Source organism: Carassius gibelio, chromosome A19 (genome assembly GCF_023724105.1).
Source record: "Carassius gibelio isolate Cgi1373 ecotype wild population from Czech Republic chromosome A19, carGib1.2-hapl.c, whole genome shotgun sequence".
NCBI lineage: Eukaryota > Metazoa > Chordata > Actinopteri > Cypriniformes > Cyprinidae > Carassius > Carassius gibelio.
Window position 1 is genome coordinate 28,215,154 of NC_068389.1, and position 25,696 is coordinate 28,240,849.

Here is a 25,696-nt window from a genome sequence, read left to right on the forward strand (position 1 = left end):
TTCTGAAGTCGTCTTGGCTCTGAGTTTCTGATAATAAATGTCACTAAACTACAACACAATGCATTACTCACTAAATAGTCATACATGACATTTCATATTTAGGCTTTTATCACTATTCATGTCTGTCTTTCTTCAAATAAATTGCTTTAATAAAAATTGTATCCAAGTGGAATTTGGTTGGTTTGACACCGAATGACCCAGATGCATTCATGCAAACGCGTACTAACTCGAAGAAATTAATGATTTTGAATCGGATATGTGTTAAACTATCAGACCTGTTCATTAGATTAGAACTGAGGCCTCAGACACACTGATACACACCTGAATCCTTGAGCCGTGTGTCCAGTCGCCTGTTTAACTCGAGGTCCGTTTCATTATGTAAAATCAATTGTTCCAACTCAGCGTGCAATGAAAGCGTTTTGTGTCTTCACCAGATCTGAGGATGTTAATTTATGTGTGTGTGTGTTGTGATTGTAGACTAAAAGCTCTTGTTAACAAGAGGTCAGGCCTTCAGTATTCAGACGCGCACACAAACCCTTTGTTAATCCCGATCAGTCGTCTGCTGGGATAATTGGCTTGGCCAATAAACACCGTCAGTGTCACTCAAGAGATATTACAATAAAGCTAAAGCGGGCTGCCTAATTAAATACCTCCTACACGCTCAGCCATGGTGATCTTAATTAAAGCGGTGCACGCTCACCGAATGTTTGCGTGACCTGTTCAGTGATTGTTTGGCATGTGGAGGATGCGCTGGTCATTTGTGTCTTGGGGTTTTATAATAATGTTTATTCTAGAATGATATATTGGCATTTCATTTAGTACAGGATGAACTATTACAATTCAAAATTTGCTTGAAAATCATGAAAATATGATGATTTACTGCTCAAGAAACATTTCTGATTATTGAACACAGTTGTGCTGCACGATATTTCTGTGGAAACTGTGATGCATTTTGTTTTTCAGGATTCACAGACGAATAGAAAGTTTAAAGAACATCATTTATTTGAAGCAAATGGTAAAATGGTTTTTACAGTCACTTTTAAACTATTTGATGTGTCCTTGATGAATACAAGCATTGTTTCTTTTCCATTATTCTTCTTTTCTTCTTTTGTTCTGGTGCTGTTCAGCTGGCGCGAGGACAGTAAAGCAGAAGTGGGGCGTTCGGCTCTAAAGTAACAGCAGACCTAGATTTGACCGAGTGCAATCGCAGTCTTTTCCAAATAGGCCAAACGGGTGTCAGCAGGGGACGCTCACCTCAGGGAGCTGATTAGATAACCCAGAGATTAATGCCAGGCTTTGTGGGGAAAAACAAATTAAAGTTAATTTCAAGCTGTGCGATTGCTTCTGTTCCTGCTCCTGCTATTGCTTTCTCAGATTTTACTTCAGGACTCATAGAGATGGCCGATACAGTGGTGACTTGCTTTGAACATTTTCTAAAATTGCAGTTGGTCTGAAAAATGGAAGCAGGTCTTCGTTTTTTTCTCTGCGTGTTAATGCAATTTTAGTTTTAAATCATGCAAAACTATAGATTTATATATGGCAGCCTGTTTCTGATATAAACTCGTAGTTGCGAGGAAATTAGTATGATTTGTGAGATATTAACTCGTAATTGCGAGAAAATAAGTCTGATTTGTGAGATATAAACTCGTAATTGCGAGAAAATTAGTCTGATTTGTGAGATATAAACTCGTAATTGCGAGGAAATTAGTCTGATTTGTGAGATATAAACTCGTAATTGCGAGGAAATTAGTCTGATTTGTGAGATATAAACTCGTAATTGCGAGGAAATTAGTCTGATTTGTGAGATATAAACTCGTAATTGCGAGGAAATTAGTCTGATTTGTGAGATATAAACTCGTAATTGCGAGGAAATTAGTCTGATTTGTGAGATATAAACTCGTAATTGCGAGGAAATTAGTCTGATTTGTGAGATATAAACTCGTAATTGCGAGGAAATTAGTCTGATTTGTGAGATAAACTCGTAATTGCGAGAAAATAAGTCTTATTTGTGAGATAAACTCGTAATTGCGAGGAAATTAGTCTGATTTGTGAGATATAAACTCGCAATTGCGAGAAAATAAGTCTGATTTGTGAGAAACTCGTAATTGCCAGGAAATTAGTCTGATTTGTGAGAAACTCGTAATTGCCAGGAAATTAGTCTGATTTGTGAGAAACTCGTAATTGCCAGGAAATTAGTCTGATTTGTGAGATATAAACTCGTAATTGCGAGGAAATTAGTCTGATTTGTGAGATATAAACTCGTAATTGCGATAAAAATAAGTCTGATTTGTGAGAAACTCGTAATTGCGAGAAAATTAGTCCGATGTGTGAGATAAACTCGTAATTGCGAGAAAATAAGTCTGATTTGTGAGAAACTCATAATTGCGAGAAAATAAGTCTTATTTGTGAGATAAACTCGTAATTGCGAGAAAAAAGTCTGATTTGTGAGATATAAACTCGTAATTGGGAGGAAATAAGTCTGATTTGTAAGAAATAAACTCGTAATTGCGAGAAAATAAGTCTGATTTGTGAGAAACTCATAATTGCGAGAAAAAAAGTCTGATTTGTGAGATATAAACTCGTAATTGCGAGAAAAAAAGTCTGATTTGTGAGATATAAACTCGTAATTGCGAGAAAAAAAGTCTGATTTGTGAGATATAAACTCGTAATTACGAGGAAATAAGTCTGATTTGTGAGATATAAACAAAAAAATTAAATAAATAATAGATTTGCGAGGAAAACGTCAGAATTGTAAGAAAAAAAAGTCCAAATTAGTTTGTTTTGAATTTGTGCTATAAACTCAGCTGTGGGAACAGAGTAATAATGAGTTCTAATGTGTAGTGGAGTAGTGTAAGCGTGTTGGAGCATCATGGAGGATTGTGTTTGTCTGAGGCTGGATGTGATTGTTCTTCTCTGGATGTTTTCACAGCTGCTGATCTTGTGAAGGTGTTTTGTTTCTCCGCTGGATCTTTCCCAGGAGTCTCTCTCCTCTCTCCTCATTAGTGTTCATTTAGTGTAATGGACGTATATTAGTGTGAACGCTCTTTTTCTGCTTCTTTACATAAATAATTTAAAAGCGCATGCGGGAGTCCTGCTCCGTCGCCATGGTAACAGCAAAAGAGGCTTTTTTCCCGAATCCTCTGTATTTGGGCTCCGGTGTTAAGAGGTTTTCTGGGAAATGTGAAATGAGTTTCTCACTGGTGTTCTTGAGCGTTTGAGAGGGAGTTTCTGGGTGAGATGTCACCGTGATGCTGATGTTCAGCGGTTATAGAGAGGAAAATGGATTTAACTATTACAATATATAGAAACTAATTTATGAGTGTGTTGTACGTGCATTGATGCAAGTTCACACGTATGAGACTTATCTGCCAGACACATTATTATATATTCTCTTTATTCTGTCGAGGGATTTAACAGACTGAAATAAATATAATGAAATGATTAAATATTTTATATTTAATTTAGCTGCAATAAATAATAAAATAAAAGTACAGTGTCATTTATATTTATTAATGTTGCAATGAATGTTAAATAAAAGTACAATAAATAAAGTATAATGATAAACTAGGACAATGAAAACGCTTGCAACATTTTGTGACATTTATTTTCATGACTGATATTTTAATTTGAATATTGATGTGCTTTATGCAAATTAGTTTTTTGTATGCTGCAGTTTATTTGAGGTATACATTTAATTTAGCAATTCATTCTTAGGCAGATTCATGTGGTATTTCACATCCTTTTTTCTTTTTAAAAAACAGGCCGTAAACTTTAGTTTGGAGTCTGATGGAAATATTGCAGCGTTAGGGTTAAAGTGCTTCTCTTATTCAACAGCTGTGTGTGTGTGTGTGTGTGTGTGTGTGAGAGAGAGTGTGTGTGTGTGTGTGTGTGGACAGACAGGTGGCCATTTCTTTCTCTCTCAGCTGCTGGTTCGGTGACGTGTGTGTGTGTGTGTGTGTGTGTGTGTGTGTGTGTGTTGAATTAGAGACGCTGTTGTTATTCTGTCAGTTCTGTTCAGCTGTGTGTGGGATGTAACTCTCATTACTCCTGTAATGTGCAGTATTAAAAAAGAAAAGTTTAAATAGAAAAAAATATAGGGCGGCACTTGATTTTGAATTGAAGTTGGAGGGTTGAAAAATAAGAAAAGGGGGGACTATCAGATGTAGCTCAAACTGTACAGGATGACGCTAGCAACACCAAGGTCATGGGTTTGATTCTCTGTCTAATTTAAATGCAATGTAAGTTGCTTCAGATAAAACCAGCTCAGGTTTTTAAGTTTTGAATCCTTAACCTATTTGGGTTTTCCTGGTTAAGAGGTTTTTATTTTTTATTTGAATAGCTTGCATTCAGTCTGTTTTGCCAACTTGTTTTTTTTTTTTTTCAAATTGCACAAGTTTAGTATTTCTTTTTGTATCTGATTGATCATATGCATCGCTGATATCCATCACTCCTCAGTTCATGAGCCAAAATTATCCACAAATAATGCTTTTTCACTCAAAGACTGAGGTGCATGAGCTCAAAACAACAAGCCCTATCCCTAGTGAATAACAAATATACTAAAATGTATTTGACATCCATTTATTTCATGCAAAGCATACCTTTATATATCTTGCGTTTAAAGTCTGTTTCTGGTTTTAGTCCGATTCAAATAACATTAACTAACATTGACAAGAAAAAGAAATCCTCTCCGGGTCAAAAATAAAAGGGTTAACCCTGGGGTTTAACGCACACTTCCAGGTCAGTAAGTCTAATCCAGAGCTGCTCTGGTTCTTAACACACTTTAGTGTTGGACGGCAAACCCTGCTCAAGATCTCTAGAGCTCGTGTTGCTTCCTGAAGATGATTTATGGTTCAGATGAAGGCTAAACTGATAGATGTGAGCGTGTGCGGGTGCATATTGATGAAGCAGATGTCTGTGTTGATGGGCGTCTGTGCTGTAATCCTGTGAAGCGCAGGAAGGTGACTGTGTAGATCAACAATCAGACATGATTCGGCTCAGCTTCACCAGGCTCTGCCACTTCACCGTGGGTTTGAACGCATTTTTCATCACATTCCCAGACTATGGTTTGTCTCTGTGCTGGTGTTATCGCTCATATGTATGTGTTCGTGTCTGGTGTCTTCAGCTGGCCGAGTACCGGCAGAGGAAAGCTCAGTCCGATGGCCAGAAGAAGCAGAAGAAGAAGAAGAAGAAGACGCTGGAATCAGACGCGGAGGAGCTGAGAGCAGACAGCGTCTCACACGAGCAGACCGACACCATCGAGGTTTGTGTGTCACTTCCTGTTCATCCTTCTCTTGTACAGACCACACTTCATAACTCTCAACTAGTGGCAGGAAAAATTAATATTTTTATTTTTAACCCTTTAACTGCCCCACCAAGAAAAAAGCATTTTTTGTTTGCATTTCTTATCTCCTTATGTCATTAGTTACCACACTCAATGTATTTTTTTTCCAACACGTCCCATAATTTTTAAAACATTAGCTTAGCTTTTCTACGTTTACCATAAAGTGACAAATCAACCATTTGGTTGAGCACGTTTTTGAAAAATTATTGAAAACATACTAAAGTTTTTTCATGGCACCAAGTAAAATAATTTTGTAAAGTTAGGGCTCTTACAGTGTAATATGTCAAAAAAATATGCTTACCTTGCAAAATTTCACCAAAAACAGTTTACATGGCAGGAGTGATTTCTTTCTCTCTGACATCCATCAAAGAAGAAGTGTTGTGACAAATGCTGTTGATTTTTTTGGGCTTAACATACCTCTACCAGATGGTAGAGATGGCTCAATCAGCTTGAATTAAGTTAGGTACTCCTCTCAATAAAATATACTGACTCAAAATGTGCTCAACCATTTGGTCGAGCGGCAGTTAAAGGGTTAAGTTAAATTTAGCCTAAAAACAGAAGCGTATTTAATAATCAGGCACTTGATCGTATGTGATTAATAATTAACACCCCAGTGATAGTACACAAACACGCTTTATACGGGATGTATTTATTCTAATTCAAATGATTGGAAATAAAAACAATTAAAGATTTGTAACACGTTAATCATGCTAGCAACATGCTAGTAGCATGCTAATCAGGTAAACAACATGTTAATCCTGCTAGAAACATGTTAGTAACATTTTAATCATGTTAATAAAAAGCTTCTGACATGCTAGTGACTTGCTAATCATGGTAGCAACATGCTAGTTTCTTGTTAGCGACATGCTAGTGATTTGCGATTCATGCTAGCAGCATGCTAGTTAATTTGCTAATCATGGTAGAAACATGTTAGTCATGCTAGCAAAACAGGCTAGTTATTTGCTAATCATGCTAGCAACATGCTAGTTTCTTGCTAATCGTGCTAACAACTTGCCAGCAATATGCTAGTAACAATTTAATCATGCTAGAAAAATCCTAGCGACATGTTAGTAACTTGTTAATCATGGTAGAAACATGTTAGCAACATGCTAGTTGTTTGCGAATCATGGTAGCAACATGCTAGTTTCTTAACAACATTTTAGTGACATGCTAGTAAATTTGTTAATCATGCTAGTGACAAGCTAGTAATCATGATAGAAACATGTTAGTCATGCTAGCAACAGGCTAGTTATTTGTTAATCATGCTAACAACATGCTAATCATGCCAGCAATGTGGTAGTAACATTTTAATCATGCTATAAAAATGCTAGCGACATGCTAGTAACTTGCTAATCATGGTAGAAACCTGCTAGTCATACTAGCAACGTGATAGGAACATGCTAGTTTCTTGCTAATCAGACATAGCAACGTTGCTAGCAACATGCTAATCATGCCAGCAATATGCTAGTAACAGGCCAATCATGTTAAAAACAAGCTAATCATGTTAGAAACATGTTATCAACATCTATCTAATCTATCAAATTTTTGAAACCTTCAGGTTTTGGTCTTAAATTCACCTTCATAAGACTATCCAGATATTTCTGTTTCTTCTAGAGTTCTCAGACTCCCTCATTTTGTTGAAAACATGCTTAAAATGTCCCTTTTCTGGAATTTAGGACCATATGTAAAACTGAGCTGTGGTGTTTCTGTCTGATACGCCTGATTTGAGATCGCAGCACTGTTCATGATTATGTTTTCTGTTTGAGTATAACAACATTAATCTGGTCCCAGTGCTCTGTTGACATGAGCTGAGCTCTGTAAGGTATTTATAAAGGTGTGTGTGTAAAGCAGTGTCTGATCTGAGCGAGCGCTGTGTTGTTTCTGAATGCGTGTCTTGGGTTGGTTGTGTAGATGTTTCTGCAGCTGTTGTTGTGGATTAACTGCTATAACTAGTTTTTAAAGGTGAAGTGTGTAATTTCTGCAGCATTAGCAGCTCTGAAGGGAATTGCAGAATAATGACACTAATAATGCATGGCCTCTGTGTTTGTTTGAAGATAGTGATGGATCTTTCAATACGTCTTTCAGCTCAGTGATATTTTAGTATCAATTAGATATTATTTTAGTTTTATTAATATTTTGAGTTGGGGTTAGGTAAAATGTTTTATTTGGATCTAGCCTAGCTGAAATAAGATGTTACCATTTATTTTATTTCAAATAACCCTTTTGTGGTTTCAGTTAACTATAATAGTTCTGATTAGTGATTTGTTAGATTGAGTAATAAATCATGCCTTTGACATTTGTTCAGTTGTGAGTCTTGTTGAAAATGTACTCTGTGTAGATGAGTTTGTGTTTTCATCAGATATGGAGAATGTAGCATTGCATTAGCCTCTCAGCAATGATGTTTTTATCAGCTGTTTGGACCCATTCTGACGGCACCCATTCACTGCAGAGCATTCAGTGAAGAGACACTGATGCAATGCTGCATTCTCCAAACCTGATGAAGAAAGAAACCTGTCTTGATCTTGTATGGCCTGAAGGTTAGAACATTATTAACAGATTTAAAGATCACCCTCTCTATATAGACACATACTATATATTTAAACAGAGCGTAGAATATTGATCTTCCCAGCTCTTTTGCCTCTTGATAAATGTATGTGGATGATTTTAAAGCCCAGCAGGTTTGTGGTGAGTTTGCAGTCATAGATGAGTGTGAAATTAGTGGTTGCCCAGGCAACAGACAACTGCCTTTGAACTGGTTAATCAGCCTGAGAGTGTGTCAGTGTGTTTGTGTGCATGAGTGAGTGTAAATGAGTGAGTGTGCGGGTGAATGAGTGTGAAAGTGAGTGTGTGAGTGAGTGTAAATGAGTGAGTGTGCGGGTGAATGAGTGTGAGAGTGAGTGTGTGAGTGAGTGTAAATGAGTGAGTGTGCGGGTGAATGAGTGTGAGAGTGAGTGTGTGAGTGAGTGTAAATGAGTGAGTGTGCGGGTGAATGAGTGTGAGAGTGAGTGTGTGAGTGAGTGTAAATGAGTGAGTGTGCGGGTGAATGAGTGTGAAAGTGAGTGTGTGAGTGAGTGTAAATGAGTGAGTGTGCGGGTGAATGAGTGTGAGAGTGAGTGTGTGAGTGAGTGTAAATGAGTGAGTGTGCGGGTGAATGAGTGTGAGAGTGAGTGTGTGAGTGAGTGTAAATGAGTGAGTGTGCGGGTGAATGAGTGTGAGAGTGAGTGTGTGTAAAAGTGTGAGTGTGTGTAAATGAGTGAGTGTGTGAGTGTGCGGGTGAATGAGTGTGAGAGTGAGTGTGTGTAAAAGTGTGTGAGTGTGCGGGTGAATGAGTGTGAGAGTGAGTGTGTGTGTAAAAGTGTGAGTGAGTGTAAATGAGTGAGTGTGTGAGTGTGCGGGTGAATGAGTGTGAGAGTGAGTGTGTGTAAAAGTGTGAGTATGTGTAAAAGTGTGAGTGTGTGTAAATGAGTGAGTGTGTGAGTGTGCGGGTGAATGAGTGTGAGAGTGAGTGTGTGTAAAAGTGTGAGTGAGTGTAAATGAATGAGTGTGTGAGTGTTTAGGTGAATGAGTGTGAGAGTGAGTGTGTGTAAAAGTGTGTGAGTGTGCGGGTGAATGAGTGTGAGAGTGAGTGTGTGTGTAAAAGTGTGAGTGTGTAAATGTGTGAGTGTGCAGGTGAATGAGTGTGAGAGTGAGTGTGTGTAAAAGTGTGAGTGTGTGTAAATGAGTGAGTGTGCGGGTGAATGAGTGTGAGAGTGAGTGTGTGTGTGAAAGTGAGTGTGTGTAAATGAGTGAGTGTGTGAGTGTGCAGGTGAATGAGTGTGAGAGTGAGTGTGTGTAAAAGTGTGAGTGTGTGGGTGAATGAGTGTGAGAGTGAGTGCGTGTAAAAGTGTGAGTGAGTGTAAATGAATGAGTGAGTGTGTGAGTGTGCGGGTGAATGAGTGTGAGAGTGAGTGTGTGTAAATGAGTGAGTGTGTGAGTGTGTGGGTGAATGAGTGTGAGAGTGAGTGTGTGTAAAAGTGTGAGTGTGTGTAAATGAGTGAGTGTGCGGGTGAATGAGTGTGAGAGTGAGTGTGTGTAAATGAGTGAGTGTGTGAGTGTGCGGGTGAATGAGTGTGAGAGTGAGTGTGTGTAAAAGTGTGAGTGAGTGTAAATGAGTGAGTGTGTGAGTGTGCGGGTGAATGAGTGTGAGAGTGAGTGTGTGTAAAAGTGTGAGTGTAAATGAGTGAGTGTGTGAGTGTGCGGGTGAATGAGTGTGAGAGTGAGTGTGTGTAAAAGTGTGAGTGTGTGTAAATGAATGAGTGCATGACTGAGAGTGAGTGAATGTAAATGTGAGTACACGTGTCTGAGTGTGAGTTAGTGAGTATATGCCCATGAGTATGTCTGTGCTTGTGAGTGAGTGTGTGTGCGTGCGTGTGTGTGTCTGTGTGCACGTGAGTGTGCGGGTGAATGAGTGTGGGAGTGAGTGTGTGTGTAAAAGTGTGAGTGTGTGTAAATGTGTGAGTGTGCAGGTGAATGAGTGTGAGAGTGAGTGTGTGTAAAAGTGTGAGTGTGTGTAAATGAGTGAGTGTGCGGGTGAATGAGTGTGAGAGTGAGTGTGTGTGTGTAAAAGTGTGTGTGTGAAAGTGAGTGTGTGAGTGTGCAGGTGAATGAGTGTGAGAGTGAGTGTGTGTAAAAGTGTGAGTGTGTGGGTGAATGAGTGTGAGAGTGAGTGCGTGTAAAAGTGTGAGTGAGTGTAAATGAATGAGTGTGCAGGTGAATGAGTGTGAGAGTGAGTGTGTGTAAATGAGTGAGTGTGTGAGTGTGCGGGTGAATGAGTGTGAGAGTGAGTGTGTGTAAAAGTGTGAGTGAGTGTAAATGAGTGAGTGTGTGAGTGTGCGGGTGAATGAGTGTGAGAGTGAGTGTGTGTAAATGAGTGAGTGTGTGGGTGAATGAGTGTGAGAGTGAGTGTGTGTAAAAGTGTGAGTGTGTGTAAATGAGTGAGTGTGCGGGTGAATGAGTGTGAGAGTGAGTGTGTGTAAATGAGTGAGTGTGTGAGTGTGCGGGTGAATGAGTGTGAGAGTGAGTGTGTGTAAAAGTGTGAGTGAGTGTAAATGAGTTAGTGTGTGAGTGTGCAGGTGAATGAGTGTGAGAGTGAGTGTGTGTAAAAGTGTGAGTGTAAATGAGTGAGTGTGTGAGTGTGCGGGTGAATGAGTGTGAGAGTGAGTGTGTGTAAAAGTGTGAGTGTGTGTAAATGAATGAGTGCATGACTGAGAGTGAGTGAGTGTAAATGTGAGTACACGTGTCTGAGTGTGAGTTAGTGAGTATATGCCCATGAGTATGTCTGTGCTTGTGAGTGAGTGTGTGTGTCTGTGTGTGTGTGTCTGTGTGCACGTGAGTGTGCGGGTGAATGAGTGTGAGAGTGAGTGTGTGTGTAAAAGTGTGAGTGTGTGTAAATGTGTGAGTGTGCAGGTGAATGAGTGTGAGAGTGAGTGTGTGTAAAAGTGTGAGTGTGTGTAAATGAGTGAGTGTGCGGGTGAATGAGTGTGAGAGTGAGTGTGTGTGTGTAAAAGTGTGTGTGTGAAAGTGAGTGTGTGAGTGTGCAGGTGAATGAGTGTGAGAGTGAGTGTGTGTAAAAGTGTGAGTGTGTGGGTGAATGAGTGTGAGAGTGAGTGCGTGTAAAAGTGTGAGTGAGTGTAAATGAATGAGTGTGCAGGTGAATGAGTGTGAGAGTGAGTGTGTGTAAATGAGTGAGTGTGTGAGTGTGCGGGTGAATGAGTGTGAGAGTGAGTGTGTGTAAAAGTGTGAGTGAGTGTAAATGAGTGAGTGTGCGGGTGAATGAGTGTGAGAGTGAGTGTGTGTAAATGAGTGAGTGTGTGGGTGAATGAGTGTGAGAGTGAGTGTGTGTAAAAGTGTGAGTGTGTGTGTAAATGAGTGAGTGTGCAGGTGAATGAGTGTGGGAGTGAGTGTGTGTAAATGAGTGAGTGTGTGAGTGTGCGGGTGAATGAGTGTGAGAGTGAGTGTGTGTAAAAGTGTGAGTGAGTGTAAATGAGTGAGTGTGTGAGTGTGCGGGTGAATGAGTGTGAGAGTGAGTGTGTGTAAAAGTGTGAGTGTAAATGAGTGAGTGTGTGAGTGTGCGGGTGAATGAGTGTGAGAGTGAGTGTGTGTAAAAGTGTGAGTGTGTGTAAATGAATGAGTGCATGACTGAGAGTGAGTGAGTGTAAATGTGAGTACACGTGTCTGAGTGTGAGTTAGTGAGTATATGCCCATGAGTATGTCTGTGCTTGTGAGTGAGTGAGTGTGCGTGTGTGTGTCTGTGTGCACGTGAGTGAGTGATTGAATGTATGCTTGAGTGTTTGTGCATGTGAGTGAGTATGTCTGTGCTTGTGAGTAAGTGAGCGACAGAGCGAGTGAGTGTGTGTGTGTGTGTGGACATGAGTGTGTGTGTGTGTGTGTGTGTGTGTGTGTGATGTTTTGTCTGTCCCTGCAGCAGATTAGCAGTGCTGGAGTGATCCTGCTCTATTCTCTCAGTGTGTCCGTGTGCTTTATCAACAGAGGTTTCTTCACCTCTCTCTGTGAGCTCATGCTCCATCTCAACTGTCTCTGAGAGTCTCCTCTGTCTCTGTCTCTGTCTCTGTCTCTGTCTCTGACTCTGAAGTGTGGTCTGCAGGTGATACACATTCGGCAAAGTTTCTAATGCTCCTCTAACATCCTCCCGCAGCTGTTGCCGTGGAAACAACACTTGTGACTGTGCTGAAATCTGTCAGATCTCACACTCTTGTTCTTGAGTGTATACGTGTGTCTCATTCCTGACCTACCACAGTAACTACTAAACATCAGTGAAACTTAAACTTCAAGTCTCAATTGGTTACGTATTGCTTGTATTATTAATAAAAAAATATTTTTCATTCATATTAGCACACCTCATCCATTTATCAATACAAAAACTATTTATTCATTTTGATTAAGCTCGTTATTCTTGTGTTTGTGTGTCTGCGTCTCTGATCTGGATGTAGGTCAGACGTTCATGCATCTGTGTAATTAGCCGTGATCCGCACAAAGGCCGTGCTGCTTTTATATCTGAAGTGTGGAGACAGATCACTCGCTTTCTCTCTTCTTTGCACTTATTTCATTTTGCTTCTTTTTTTTAAATCATTTCGGTCTTGATGAGTGACCCACTAACATCGAGGGCTCAGGAAGTGGAACAATGTAGAAATTAATTGCACATGTGACCTCATTATGTTTTCTTTTCTCAGCCCGAGAGTGAGGTCTCAACGACAGCCGAAGACTGTTCATCTGAGGTAAGATCCATGAGACATTCAAGATATTTATTTATCTATTTATTCAAGCACATTTTCTCCTCCAAATATCAAGACAAAGGCTATTTATTTATTTAATAATTAAGCACATTTCTCCTCTGGTTATAAAATAATCATTTATTTATTTATCTATTTATTTAACTATTTATTCATTTATTTAAATTAAGCATATTTCTCCTCCGATTATCAAAACAAAAGTATTTATTTATTTATTTATTTAAATTAAGCACATTTTCTCCTCCAGGTATTAATAGAGAAACTATTTATTTATTTACATTCATTAAGCATATTCTCCCTTCAAATATAAATGCAAAAACCATTTATTTGTATATTTAATAATGGATTTATTTTCCATTAAGTTTAATAAATACATTATTTTCATGAAGCACATTTTCTCCTACAGTTCTCAAAACAAAAACTATATGTGTGTTTATTTATTGATTTATTTAAGCACATTTTCTCTTCTGATAATCTATATTATCGGAAAAAGCTATTTAAGTGTTTATTTATTCTAATAATTACATATTTATTGTATTTGTATTTTAATATTAATTGCATTTGTTTGTATTGAATTTAATTGTAAAAATGTCAAGTTAGTGACGAGTTGAAAAGCGATCGATTAGACGTCTGTGTTTTATGAAGCGAGGGTTTATGTGTTCGTTCTCAGGCCAGAGTTTGGTTTTGTTAATGACTCGGGGGACGAAACTGTGCTTGTGAGCTCTTTATGATGCAGCACAAAAGAGAAATGCAGAAACCTTCACCGCTTGGTCCTCTCCAGCTCTCATGCTCAACGCACCATGTGACCTGCTGGTTGCTAGGCAGCCAAATCGTACAAAAGCTGCCTGAAATTTGATCAGAGATCGACTGAAAGATGTTACTCTCAAACAAGAAGTTTTTGTGCTTTATTAAAAAAAATTAATTAATTTTCCTAGCTGCATTTTCTCCTTCAGTTACCAAATAAAACAATAATTATCTATCATCAAGCACATTTTCCTTTTTCAATTCTTAATAGAAAAACTATTTATTTATTTATTTACTTTTCCTTAAGCACCTTTTCTCCACTTTTCAGTACAATTTTATATTTCTGTAAATTAGGATTTGATCATTTTCTAAATAAATTTTAAACATTTTAAGGATTAAGCATTTTGTTTAGTTTAAATAGCTCAACATTTCAACTCATTTAATTAAATTTCATAATTTTTATACGTTGTACTGGCGTTTGTTTAAAAAATAATAGGTAAAGAATAAAATAAGTATATATAAAATCAGTGCAAGTATAGTTAAGAGAGGTATAGAATAAAATAAGTAAAAAAAAAAAAAAAAAAAAAAAAAAAAATATATATATATATATATATATATATATATATAATAAAAAAATAAATATGTGTAAATTAAAATAAAAAAAATCAGCGAAAGTATACTTGAGAGGTATAGAATAAAATAAGTTAAATAAAATGTAAAATAAAAGAAAAATATTAAATTATATATATATATATATTATTATAATATATATATATATATATATATATATATATATATATATATATATATATATATATTAAAATAATCTAAAATTCTAAAACAGATATTTAATTATTAAAAAATAATAATTACATAAATATAAGAAAATTACTTTTAGAATAGTGATGATCTTAATAGTAATAAATTTTTTTTTTTTTTTTTACAATCTTCACATTATTACAGATTTTGTCATGAAAATATAGTCCAAAAATCATAATGGTCCTACAAAAAGGTGTTTATTTTCTACATGTTTTTGTGAAATTGAGCGTGTTTACATGCAGGAATCTGTGTATTTTGTGCAGATTGCATTGTGTTTGTGCAGATGTTGTCCTAAAAGCCCTCTCTGATGAACTGACAGGTAAATGGTTTCCACGAGAGGACAGAGAGTGGTTTGACGTCGTCTGTGATCGGGGTACAGTAATGATAAAGCAGTAATCTCTCTCTCTCTCTCTCTCTCTCTCTCTCTCCTGTTTCCTCTGAGACGCTGTGTTTCTTCTGATGCACTAACCTCACATTTTCTCTTTCTTTACCTTCGTCTCCGAGGCTCAGCTGCTTGTGAATATGATAATGCCGAGGCCACGGATGCCGTTCTGTGGCATTTTAACCACGCTCACTTAATTCACCAAATGAATAGGGAAAAACAAGGCTGCTTGGCATTTTGTGGGCTGTATATTATATTGGTGGAGGGGAGCGTTTAAAAGCCGTATAACCTGCTTGTATAAGAGAGCCATTTAGCTTTACAGCGACTAAAACCATCGACAGAAAGGAAAAAGAGATTTAACGACATCAGGTCCCCTTTTTTTCAGATACAGTACCAGTATTGATGATGAATTGTCTATAAATTAAAATATCTTATTTCTGCTAAATGTAAAAAAAAAATGTTTGCGTAAAGATTAAATAGGAATAAAACAAGCATCATAGTCAGGATTTAGCAGTGTTTATTTTAATATAATTGAGATAATGTTATAGTTTTTAATAATATAAAACTTTTTTGTGCTATTTTTCATGTGTATTTTAATTTCATAGTTTTGTTGTTTTTATACTTTTAAATTTGTATAGATTTAATTAATTTAATTGTGTTACTTCAGTTATTTTAGTGCATCAAGTTCTTTAACTAGTGAAAATAAAATGTTTACTTTTAATATATTTTATTTTTATTTTCCTCTTTAATTTTAAAGTAAATAAAATACATTTTGTTTTTTAAAATACATTTTTAAAAATATAATTAAAATAAATATATCTAAAGATTTTAGTTATTTTAATACATCAGGTTAAACTAGCTAAAATAAGATATTTACTTTATACTTTTATCCTTTTTTCATTTTATTTCTGTTCCGTTTTATTTTTCTATTTTAATTTTAGGTAAATTTTAGTTATTTGATGTTTTATCCGTTTTCACAAACCACAATTTAAAAAACCTTTATATTAAAATGTAGTTTGCTGATTTCTTTATTTTTTTTTTTGAATTCTAAAATATAGGAATTAAATCTAAGCATAATAGCATCATTCAGCCATTAAGTATCACTGAGATACTGTTGTAGTTTTTATTAATATTTTGAATTATTTATTTTAACATTTTAGTTTAAGTTTTATTGATGTTTTATTAGTCTGTATAGATTATTATACATTTTTTTTAATTAGTTATTTTAGCACGTGAAATCTTAAAATAAGTTTAAATTGTACTATAATTACTATAATTTATTATACATTTTTATATTAATATTTTAATAATTAAAATATTAAGCATTTACTTAATTTAATAATTCATTAAAATATTATTATATATATTTTTTTTTTCCAAGTAACAAAAAAAAAAAAATGTTTTTAAAAATGTTTTTAGCTTTAGTTTTAGTGAAGGATAATAACCCTGGGATTCAGTAGGAAGTTCTCAGATTCTCCTGAGCAAGCTCTAACACCGGCAGTGTTTCTCTGGAAAGGGCTTTATAATAAACGCTCCTGAATCTCTGAGTCGTACTCTGTCCCGGTCTCTCCGTCAGGAGGAAGATCTGCAGCGATCCGAAGTACGCGTGGAGCCTGATCTACAGAGCAGTCATCCTCAGAGCCGTATTCAGATCATGGAGGACGAGTTAGCCTCCAAAAACATGGCCATGGAGGAGCTGAGCCGCGATCTCGAGGAGATCAGGGCCGTGTTTGGAGCTGATGGAGTGCAGCAGGTACGTGTCCTCAGACCTGCGCTGTTTCGTTAAGGACTCGTGAGTCACGCTGGATGAGTGGGTGATGGATGGATGATGGATGCCCACGCGTGACACTGATACGACCTCACTGTGATTAGGCCGAGCGGATCTCATAGCTGTTCACATAATGTCTCTGTGTGACTCAGCTTTGAACAATGCGAACGGTCTTTCTTCTTGACATTGACTCAATTAGGCTGCCAGGAAAGTCACTTTCTGTCATGTAAATCTGCAGGGAAAGTGTTTCATTGAAATATATGCGGTCCCCTGCTGTTTGGGACATGAGGAGGTTGTTCAATTATGTTTCATAACGGAGTGAAATCCCAGACTTTGTTGAAATGTGCAAGTACGTCTATTTCATTGGTGTATAATACATCACAGCTTATTGGCATTGAGGAGTGAGCATGCAATTACTTTATGTACATTTTTATGAATGATTTACACTAGTGGTCTACCGATATATCGGCCGATATTTGGCATTTTTCCAAATATCGGCACTTTTATTTTGATGCTAATGAGAACTGCAGCACCTTTGCACACACAGGACACTATTTACTGAATACCCCTTTTAGATTTTTAGTAGTTATAGTAATAACTTGACAGGAAAAATATTAATCACATTTTGAAGGTTTCTTTTACTCACCTTAGTCCTCACGCACTGCACAGATTTACAGCTCCCAAGTGATTTTATATTTGACAGTTCTGCAGCTAGGCCTTTGTGGCTACAGAGAGTGTTAATAATTTTAATTAATTTCGTCCCGTATATACACAAATTAGAAAACGCAAACACAATGTAAATGCATAAATAATTGAATTTTTAATACCTTATGAAGACACTTATGAACTATAAAATAGGAAACTTTAAAAACTATTACCAGAAACAATGTATAGGCGCAAATATTTTAAGAGGTAAACAAGGAAACATAAGTTTGCCATGAAAATATTTTGTACCAAATAATGCATGTGAAGCATTGGGTGACTTAAAGCTCATCTCCTTGAACAACAACAACAAAAGTTGAGCTTTAAATGTTAAATCAGAGGCTTATGTTCATGTTTGTGCATTAATGAAATACAGTGAATAATATCCCAAATTTGGTCTGATCCATGAATTAATGAATATGTATTAAGAAGCCAGTGAATTAAGTGCTAAAGTAAAACGGCTCTATTCACAGCTTTCAGTCATGTGACTGCCTCAAAGACCTCTGGGTAAAACATGTATAGAACTACAGTACAATCTCTCTGTTCCAATCCTAAAATATATAAATCACCTCCCAAAAGGATAAAACAAAGATATGTGAATAAAATGCAAGTTTTGGCCATTAGCAATTCATGTAAAGAACCCGTCGCAATATTTCAATCACTTAAAACAGAGGGCCATTCCAAAACATTTAATGTGAAAACACTTTAAGTGTCTTTAAAACAGTGATATTAAAAGATGAAATTCAGCACATGCTTTATTGATGAAGCGTGCTTTATGCCTGAATATGAATAATATGCACTAAATGGTTAAGCGTTTTCTTTGTAATGGTTTTCTGTGATAAAACATTTAATATTAAACGTTGCACGGTTCATTAGCTTGCCTGTATGAATTATGCATCATCAATTTGGCCTTTAAATACATTACTGCTACTTCTGTCTTCTACTTCTTGTGTGGTGTGGCTTTGTTTCCTCAGCTGCAGGACTTCGAGGAAGCGCTGAAACAGAGGGATGAAATCATCACACAGCTCACCTCCAATCTGCAGCAGGCACGGACCGAGAAGGAGGAAGTGATAAGGGAGTTTCTGGAGCTGACGGAGAAAAGCCAGAAACTCCAGATTCAGTTCCAACAGGTATCAGACGTCCTTCATGAGTCATTAGCAGTTCTGTTCGATTCTCAAAAGCAATCAATGAGCTTTATTATGATTTAGCTTAGCCTCTAACAGTAAAAAACTGCTGTAACCAGAGCTGTAATAATACCGTAACGATAATTATAGTGATAGCTATATTAAGCTATTACTTTGATAACGATAATAACTAACAATACTATAGCAATAGCCTAACTATACCAAAAAACAATAACTATAGGAATAATTATAACTATAACGTTAACTTATAATTACTAAAAAATTAGCGATAACTATAGCAATTACGTTAATAATAACTTAATTATAATTTAGCGATATTTATAATGATAACTGATAACTAGCATTTACTGTAATGATAACTATTGCAATTACTCTAGTTATAACTATAATGAAAACTATAACGTTAATTAGTGATAACTATAAAAATAGGGAAAATGATAGCTATAACTATAGCAATGATAACGATAACCCCTAAAAATAATTATAGCGATATGTATAACTGCAAATATGATGATAACTACAATGTTAACGTTAGCTTTAATAATAACAATAGTGCTAATAAATATAGCGATAACTAGTGATCACTCCAGTGTTAACTATAATAATAACTACAACTTTAACTAATGTTAACTATAAAAATGACAAAAATGGTAACGATAACCATAATGATGTTTCCAGCGAAAACAAACTATAAATGATAACTATGGTTCTAGCGACAATTTTTATGAAAATTATAAAAAAATGGCTTTAACTTTAGCCATAACGTTAACTATAGCCATGATAAGTATAACAATAATGATAACTAGAAGGCTAACGATATTAATGATTGCTATAGCGATAACGAGGACTATAATGATAGATATGATGCTAACGATAACTATAATAAGTATAGCTATAATGATAACTATAGCAATTACTCTAGTTATGACTATAATGAAAACTATAACGTTAATTAGTGATATATATAAAAATATGATGATGAAAATGATAGCTATAGCAATTATAACTATAACCCCTAAAAATAACTATATAGAAATGTATAACGGCAACTATTATGATAGCTATAGCGCTTCCGAAAACTATATTGATAGATATGATGCTAACGATAACTATAACGATAATTATAGCAATTACTCTAATGATAACAATAATGCTAACTGTAACTAACTACTGATAACTATAACGTTAAGTACTAACTATAAAAATAGCAAAAACGTAGTGATAACTATAATTCTAGAGATTGTAAGTATAACAATAACTATAGAGTGATTAACTATAATGATAACTAAAAATAAACAAAAACATAGTGATAACTATAATTCTAGAGATTATAAGTATAACGATAACTGACAACTGTAAAAATAGCGATAACTATACGGATAACTCCAATCATAGCAATAAAATAGCGAGTATAACGATAACTATAATGATAGATATGATGTTAACGATAACTATAGCAATTACTCTAATGATATCTATAATGTTAACTGCAACTAACAAATGATAACTATAGTGTTAAGTAAAATAGCCAAAATTATAGCGATAACTATAATTATAGAGATTATAAATATAACGATAACTATAATGACAACTGTAAAAATAGCGATAACTATACGTATAACTCCAATTATAGCAATAAAATAGCGAGTATAATGATGCCTATAATTATAGCGATAGTGTTAGCGAACACTGTATTAAGACAAGATAACGATGTAAGTTAGTATCTTTGCTAGTATCTTTACTGATAACGTGGATTCCACATGGATTAGCATAAAAAACATCCACCCACATATAGTGTGAAGGCGGTAAGTAGCTAAAACCTTTTGACTGATACATTCGTATTAAAAGAAAACTTTTAACTCGTGCTTGTTTGTTAGTTTCTCTGATACAGCGCTTTCAATCTTCCCTCAGCTGCAGGCCGGTGAGATACTGCGTAGCTCCAACATCAGCTCCACCGCCGCAGATCTCCTCCAGGCCCGTCAACAGATCACGCTGTACCAGCAACAGCTGGACGAGAGGGACGCACAGGTCAGAGGTCACCAGGAGAAGACGCAGGAGCAGCTGTTATTGATCGCGCAGCTTCAGGAGAGTCTGAGTGAAGCAGAGAGGGTGAGTTCAGCCCTAGGCAGCTGTTTCCAGTCATAAGCTTTGCTCAAATCAGGCCAAAAAAATAGTATTGTTCATGTATATGGCTAATGCTTATTAAAGCAACTAAGAAAGAAGTTCCAAACGTAGACAGGACGAGTGAATGAGTAAAATGCTATTAGTCGACTAAAACTTGTTGAATAAATATGATAAAAACTAAAAGTTTCTATTTTACACAGGACTAAGACTAATTAAAATTAGCTGACAAAATGAACACTAGAATGCCGTTATAGGCCCCTGAAATTCAAGAAATGAGGGCAAAAAATTTCCTTTTATGAATTTCTCATCAATATCTGCAGGATTGCAAATATGATTGTATTTTTATGCAGTTTAATAAACAAGGATCTCATATTGTGTATCATTTTACACTCATATTGTCTTTTTGCTCAGTTTCAGAAAAAAACTAAAAATAACTATTATTTATACGATGATATGTATAACAGCAACTATAATGATAACCATAGTGCTAAAGATAACTATAATATATAGTTAACTACAACATTAACTACTGAGAACTATAAAATAGCAAAAAATATAATAGCTATAATGATAATCATAGCGAAAACAAACTTTAATGATAACTCATGGTGCTAGTGACAACTCAGCTAGCGATAACGAACTATAAAAATAGCAATATCTTTAGCAATTACTATTAACTATAGCCATTATATGTATAACAATAATAACAGTTTCAAAAACATAAAAAATAGTGCCATTCAAACCACAGCTGTTTTGTTTACTAAACGAATCCAAGTTTTAGAACGAATCAAGTGAGTCAGTAATTCAGTGACTCGTTCATAAAGACTATAGCTGCGTCCCTAAATGATGCACTGGACACTTATTCACTGTGTTCTAAAGCACTGTGTACTTAACTATGTAGTGTATGATTTATATAAAGTTATTTTGTCCTTCATAAACAGAGTTTGATACCCCCCCCCCCCTTCACTAAGTTAATAAAGCTGCAGCAGTTCAACATTTCACACTTCGTTTATTCAGTTATTTAAGTGCATCATCCGGGTATTTAAAGTGCACTTCTTCTTTTTGGAATTCTCAGTGTGAACACACAACACTATACTACAAAATGTCACAGAATAGTGCATAAGTACATGATTTGGGACACATCTTCTCATGATTAGTTTCTTAACGGATTAGCCTTTTGAACGAATCGGTTGAATGAATGATTCAATGACTCACACAGTAAAACAGTGACTCGCTGCTACCTACTGGAGGTTTTACTTTCATATAATTTCACATTAATGCTCATTGGTCATCATTATTTATCAAAATATTTATTCTAAAACTACTTTTTTTGTTCAATGCTTTTCTCATTTAACACAATATTGCTTCAAATGAGCTTTTGCGAGTGAATTCTAAGCCAAAATTATCGTGGTATTAATTAGATTTGATTAAATGACACATCATGTTATTGATTAGATTAAAAACCAGACAGCTCTAGATCAAATACAACTACTTTAAACTAAAAAAAAAAAATGTTTTTTCTCCATCATAAGGTCCGCACACAAACTGAAGAGTCGTTTTCACAGAGTTTACGCGAGAAGGATCTACTGAACACTGAACATCAGCGTCTGATAACACAGCTTAACAATCAGCTTCTGTCTTCCAAACAACAAGTGGAGGAAGTCAACAAACATCTGTCAGCGAAAACCCAAGAACTAGACGCCTGTGAAAAAGAGCTGTCCGCGTCCAGACAGAAAGAGCGCATGTCGTCCGGAGAAATCCTGCAGCTGATGAAGAGCGTGGAGGAGCTCCAGCAGCGCTGCCAATCAGAGAGACTCGAGGACGACTGGAGACGCCGGATGGAGACGCTGAGAGACGAACTGGACGAGATGTACGGTCAGCAGATCGTGGAGATGAAGCGGGAGCTTCGCACGCAACACACGACAGAGCTGGAGCGAGTCCAAGCGCAGCACTGCTCAGAAACGGAGAAGATGGTCCAGCAGCATCAGTCAGAGCTGGAGAGGTGTAAAGCTCAGCTGTTCCAGAGCGCCGGAGACGCCAACGTGCTAAACGTGAAGCTCGTCGAGCTCCAGCAGAAGCTACAGGAGACGCTAGTGTTGCGAGAAAAGGCAGAGCAAGAGCTAGCGCAGACGAGAACAGATAAACTCAGTCAGGCGCAGGAGTTGGAGCGTTTGCGCGACGAGCTGCAAAGAGCTGAAATACAGAGCCCAGAGGAAATACAACACGCTGTTAGCGACCTGCGGGTGCAGCTAGATTTAGCGCACAAAGCCAACGGCGAACTAGAAGCCAAGCACGAATCAGAAATCACCAACTATAAGATCAAGCTAGAGATGCTAGAGCGGGAGAAAGACGCGGTGCTAGACCGCATGGCCGAGTCGCTGGAGTCCGAGCTGGATCACTTGAGAACGCAGCTCTTGTTCAGCCACGAGGAGGAGCTCTCACGACTCCGAGACGACCTCACACGGGAAAACCAGCTCAACGCGGAGAACCTGCGCGACGAGATGGACACGAGACACCGCGAGGCTCTGGACCAGCTGCGTTCGGTGGAGAGCGAGAGAGCGGCGCTAGCTTCAGAGAGACTCACGCTGCTCCAGGACATCGCCCGCCTTTCCTCCGCCAACGAACAGATGTGTGCGCGACTGAACGAGCTTCAGGACGAGATCGAGAAGCAGAGAAACATATTCTCCTTCGCTGAGAAGAACTTCGAGGTGAACTACCAGGAGCTGAAGGACGAGTACACGTGTCTCGTGAACGCTAAGCTACAGCTCGAGCAGCGCTTGATCAGAGAAGCCATGCAATACGAGACCAAACTACGTGATCTGCAAACGAGACGCGAGGAGGTGGACGGGAAGACGCCGGAGAGCGAGAAGAAGAGCTCAGCCGAGCGTCTCTCGCTGATTGAGACGGACACGAAACGTCTTGAACACGAGCTCAAGAGGACACTGATTGGAAAGCACTCTTCAGAGCTGATGGAGAAGCTGGAGGTGAGTGAGGATGAGAAGAAGAGCTCAGCCGAGCGTCTCTGGCTGATGGAAGCGGAGCTGGAGATGCTGAAGAGAGACGGAGACTGCAGTGTTGCTGGTGGGCTGTGCTCCGCCGAGACGCATCACACGCACATCAGGTCTTTGTCGGAGGAACTGGATGCTTTACAAAACGAGGAGCAGCCGCAGCCGCAGGAGGAGAGAGAGAGAGAGACGCCTGCGAGTTCTCCAGCGAGCACACACACACACACCCCCACACACACCGCAGCAGCAGCAGCGCATGAGGATCAGCTTGCATCGCCCGACCGACTCCCGCAGCAGGTAAGAGCCGATGCTAATGTGTGACGAATCTGCATTTCTTTATGTCGACTCTTGAACTCGAGATGCAACAGTTGGCCTGTGTTTCCACTGCGTTGAAAATGCACCAGCTGTGCTTGATGTGATGCAGATGCTTTCTCAGAGGATCAATCCATGCAGCACTGCAGGAGAAAACTGCATTTGAGCGCAGACAGAGAACAATATATGTATATTTATGTGTGTGTGTGTGTAAAGGAAATCATTTTTACATTTGAAGCCCATAAATGTATTTTTTTTTGTGCATTTTTATATTATTTACAAACATCTTTAACAAATAACCCCCCCCCCCCCATTCTCATAATCTGGATTATTTTATTTATTTTGTTTAATTTAATTTAATTGTTATTTTATTTTATTGAATTAGTTTTATTACTTTTATTTAATTCAAGTTTTATTAATTGTATTTAATTTAATATAATTTATTTTTCTTTCTTTTTTTAAAACATTTAATTCAGCAGTTTAAATATATATATATATATATATATATATATATATATATATATATATATATATATATATATATATATATATATATATATATATATATATATAACAAAAGTACAAATATTACCAAAATGTAGAAATAATTTAAAAAAATTAGATAATGAAATTCTGATCTAATTAGTTTCACATTACTGTTATGAGAGAGGGAGAGTATTTTTTATTTTAGAGTATTTTGTGTTTCAGAAATTATAATAAAAAAATGTAATCCTCATGAAAATGTCACATAGAAACAAATCTTAATAGTCCTAAAAAATAGGCTTAATTGCTTTTATGAAAATAAATAATATTATTATAAATAGTAAAAAAGTATAAATAAATAACGAAAATAAATAAAATAAAACATTTTTTTAATTTAGATTTTTTTTCAGCCCATTTCCCTCCGTCTCTCTGATGCTTAATTCTCAGTTAAATGGGCTGATTTGAGATGATTTCCAGGGTTGTTTGTCAGAGCAGGTGAAGTTTCGGAGCACTGAGCAGCTGTTGATATGTAAATGTGGTCGGCGTGATCATGCATCTGTGGTTTAGTGTGTGTTTGAAGATCGCTCGGATGCTGTCTGTGATCCTCAGGTGGAGACGAGAGACACTCCGGCCGATGGAGACGTCGTCAGAGCCTCGCTCATGAAGCAGCCGCAGGAAATGGATGGCTCTGAGCATGTACGTATCCGTCTGTCCGTTCATCTTCAGCTTAAAGATGCAGCTCAACAGTTTAGGAGAAACTAAAACAGGTGTAGGATTTATTTGGAGACCATTTCTGCTCAGCTAGTAAAGTTCACAAATATTACCAAAGAAAACATTGAACTAAAAAATAATAATTTGTACAGTTTAAAACTGTGTGTGAGTCTGCTGCGGTTTAGGTGCTATTAGGTGCATTTGCTTTCTAGTATTAGTGTCGCTGTGTGATTTATCAGAAACCTGCTATTAAACCATTGGCGGTGTTTCCTGTGCAGCAGATTTTTCTCTGTAATTGCTTCTCGATCTCCATTTTTCTGTGATGGTCATTCAAATGCTTGGTTTGTGCCTGTTAACACATCAATCAGGACCGAGCCGGACCCTCTCTGCTCTTTGTGTCTCATAGAAAAGAGCCTCACAATCTTATGATGTGCTGAAGTGTGTGTGAGTGTGTGTGTGCGTGAGTGTGTGAGTTTGAGTGTGTATGAGTTTGAGTGTGTGTGTGTGAGAGAGAGAGATGTTTGTTTCAGATAAAGACTCACAAGACGTCCAGCCTGAAACCTCAATGTTATTTTAGTATCAGTAAGATGCTGTTATATTTTTTTATCAACGTTAGTCATTTTTATCTTCAGTGTTCATTTTAATTCTGGTTCGTTTTAGTAATTTTGTTGTGTTTTTTTTTTTTTTTTTAATTTTCTTTAGTTTCAGATTAGCATAATAAATGTTTTTATTAGTATTATTATTAGTTGTTATTGGTTTAGATATGTATAATAATAAAAAATTAATAATAAACTAAATAAATTTTTTATGGTTTTAGTTTTTTTTTGTATAATAAACTAAAACAACATTCTAGTATTAAACTCAGAAGATT

The 25,696-nt window shown here is 36.7% G+C and overlaps 1 protein-coding gene across 9 annotated transcripts in view; it reads left to right on the forward strand.

Annotated features, from left to right (window-relative positions):
* The window catches only part of akap9 (A kinase (PRKA) anchor protein 9), a 224,801-nt gene that overhangs the window by 3,372 nt on the left and 195,733 nt on the right, over positions 1–25,696 (forward strand). For 8 of the 9 annotated variants that reach the window (XM_052532904.1, XM_052532897.1, XM_052532895.1 and 5 more), the window contains exons 2-9: positions 5,123–5,260; positions 12,571–12,615; positions 14,513–14,566; positions 16,152–16,328; positions 18,020–18,175; positions 20,102–20,299; positions 21,847–23,616; positions 24,724–24,810. In XM_052532904.1, coding sequence (XP_052388864.1) covers positions 5,123–5,260; positions 12,571–12,615; positions 14,513–14,566; positions 16,152–16,328; positions 18,020–18,175; positions 20,102–20,299; positions 21,847–23,616; positions 24,724–24,810 — 2,625 coding nt within the window. The remainder of the gene's footprint in view (positions 1–5,122; positions 5,261–12,570; positions 12,616–14,512; positions 14,567–16,151; positions 16,329–18,019; positions 18,176–20,101; positions 20,300–21,846; positions 23,617–24,723; positions 24,811–25,696) is intronic. The other variant, XM_052532901.1, reaches the window with a different exon arrangement.